This window comes from Pygoscelis adeliae, unplaced genomic scaffold (assembly GCF_000699105.1).
Source record: "Pygoscelis adeliae isolate BGI_AS28 unplaced genomic scaffold, ASM69910v1 Scaffold427, whole genome shotgun sequence".
NCBI classification, from domain to species: Eukaryota; Metazoa; Chordata; class Aves; order Sphenisciformes; family Spheniscidae; genus Pygoscelis; species Pygoscelis adeliae.
In genome coordinates, this window is record NW_008825214.1 from 37,166 (window position 1) to 38,389 (window position 1,224).

The 1,224-nt window shown below is 62.7% G+C and overlaps 1 protein-coding gene across 1 annotated transcript in view; it reads right to left on the reverse strand.

Moving 5' to 3' along the window:
* Nucleotides 1-1,216, reverse strand: part of MRPS23 (mitochondrial ribosomal protein S23) — a 9,550-nt gene extending 8,334 nt beyond the window's left edge. Inside the window, exon 1 of the mRNA XM_009329121.1 lies at nucleotides 1,144-1,216. Coding sequence (XP_009327396.1) covers nucleotides 1,144-1,216 — 73 coding nt within the window. The remainder of the gene's footprint in view (nucleotides 1-1,143) is intronic.
* Nucleotides 1,217-1,224: the final 8 nt, after the last annotated feature.

The following is a 1,224-nucleotide window of genomic DNA, read 5'->3' on the forward strand; positions in this document are numbered from 1 at the left end:
GCCAAAGAGAGCTCAACGCGATCCTCCGCAGCCGCGGCACAACGCAGCCCATCCTCCAGCAAGGATGAGTAGCACAGCAAAGCCTCCAAGGGCTCGGCAGCGGGAAGACATGCTGCAAGCGCCTGGGCACGAGTGCTTCGCTGCCTCTCCTCCCTGCGTGCCAGACCGGCCCCCCAGTAACAACCTCCTCGGCTGGGAGAAGCAGAATTTCCTTCCTGCAAGAGCCCGAGCTCCTGCTCGACTGCCTGTCAGTGCTTCCTGCGTTCATGGAAACTTTGCTGAAAGTTAAGCCCTCAGTAGCTAAGAGGCGCTGGAACATTGACAAGCTGAGCCGCTTCCAAACTTGATTTTCTTCCAAATATGCAGAGAGCTGCTTTGGACTGGGAAGGAGTAAAGGCAGCCTCCTACGGACTCCAGAGCCAGCGGAGGGTAGGAAAGGAACCCCTCCTCTCTCTCCACCAGTCAGGCTGGGAATGAAAATCCCACGCAGGGACTTCTGTTCCCGGTGGCAAAGCCCCAGCTTCACACTTAGTGCCTTGTGCCCGCAGACACGCTTGCACCCCAAGCCAGGCGGGGACACACGCTCCTCCAGACACCCATTTTACCCCGCACGGTGCAGAGCAGCCCAGTACAAAGCGCGCCGTGCCTCTCCAGCACCTCCCTCCACCCGACAGCCAGGCACGCGGCAGGGAGCAGGGTGGGCTCGGAGCCTGCACGCATCGAGGCAAGGCCAGCGTGGCTTGGGATGGCCCTAACCTGTCGGCTGGGCTGCCACGACTCAAGGGATGCTCCTCTCTCCTTCCTTCAAAAGAAAAGGAGCGGACACCAAAGCTGGGATCGGCTCGGTGGGGTGGGTCTTCTGCTGCTTTGGTTTTAGGAACCCAAAGCTCGCTGGCGTCCCAGGGTGCTTCCAGCCCAGTGCAAGCAGCCTGCCCTCACCACCCCAGGCTTCGGCCGAGCCCCGGTGCTGCCGGGAGCGCTTCGTTGGTGCTAACGGGGCACTACCCAGACCCTGCAGCCCCAGACCCCTCGAAGCAGCCCTGGTCCTGACCAGGGAGGGGGCGAAGTGTACGGGTCCCCCCCAGCCCCTGCCACGGCTGCGGGGGCGACGGCAGCGGCGCTTAACAGGTGCATCGGCTGCACCGCTCACGGGGAAAGAAATCTTGGCGTCCACTTCAAAGGCATGCGGGCGCCGGGGGGGGTTGACAAAGCGCATGTCGGGAG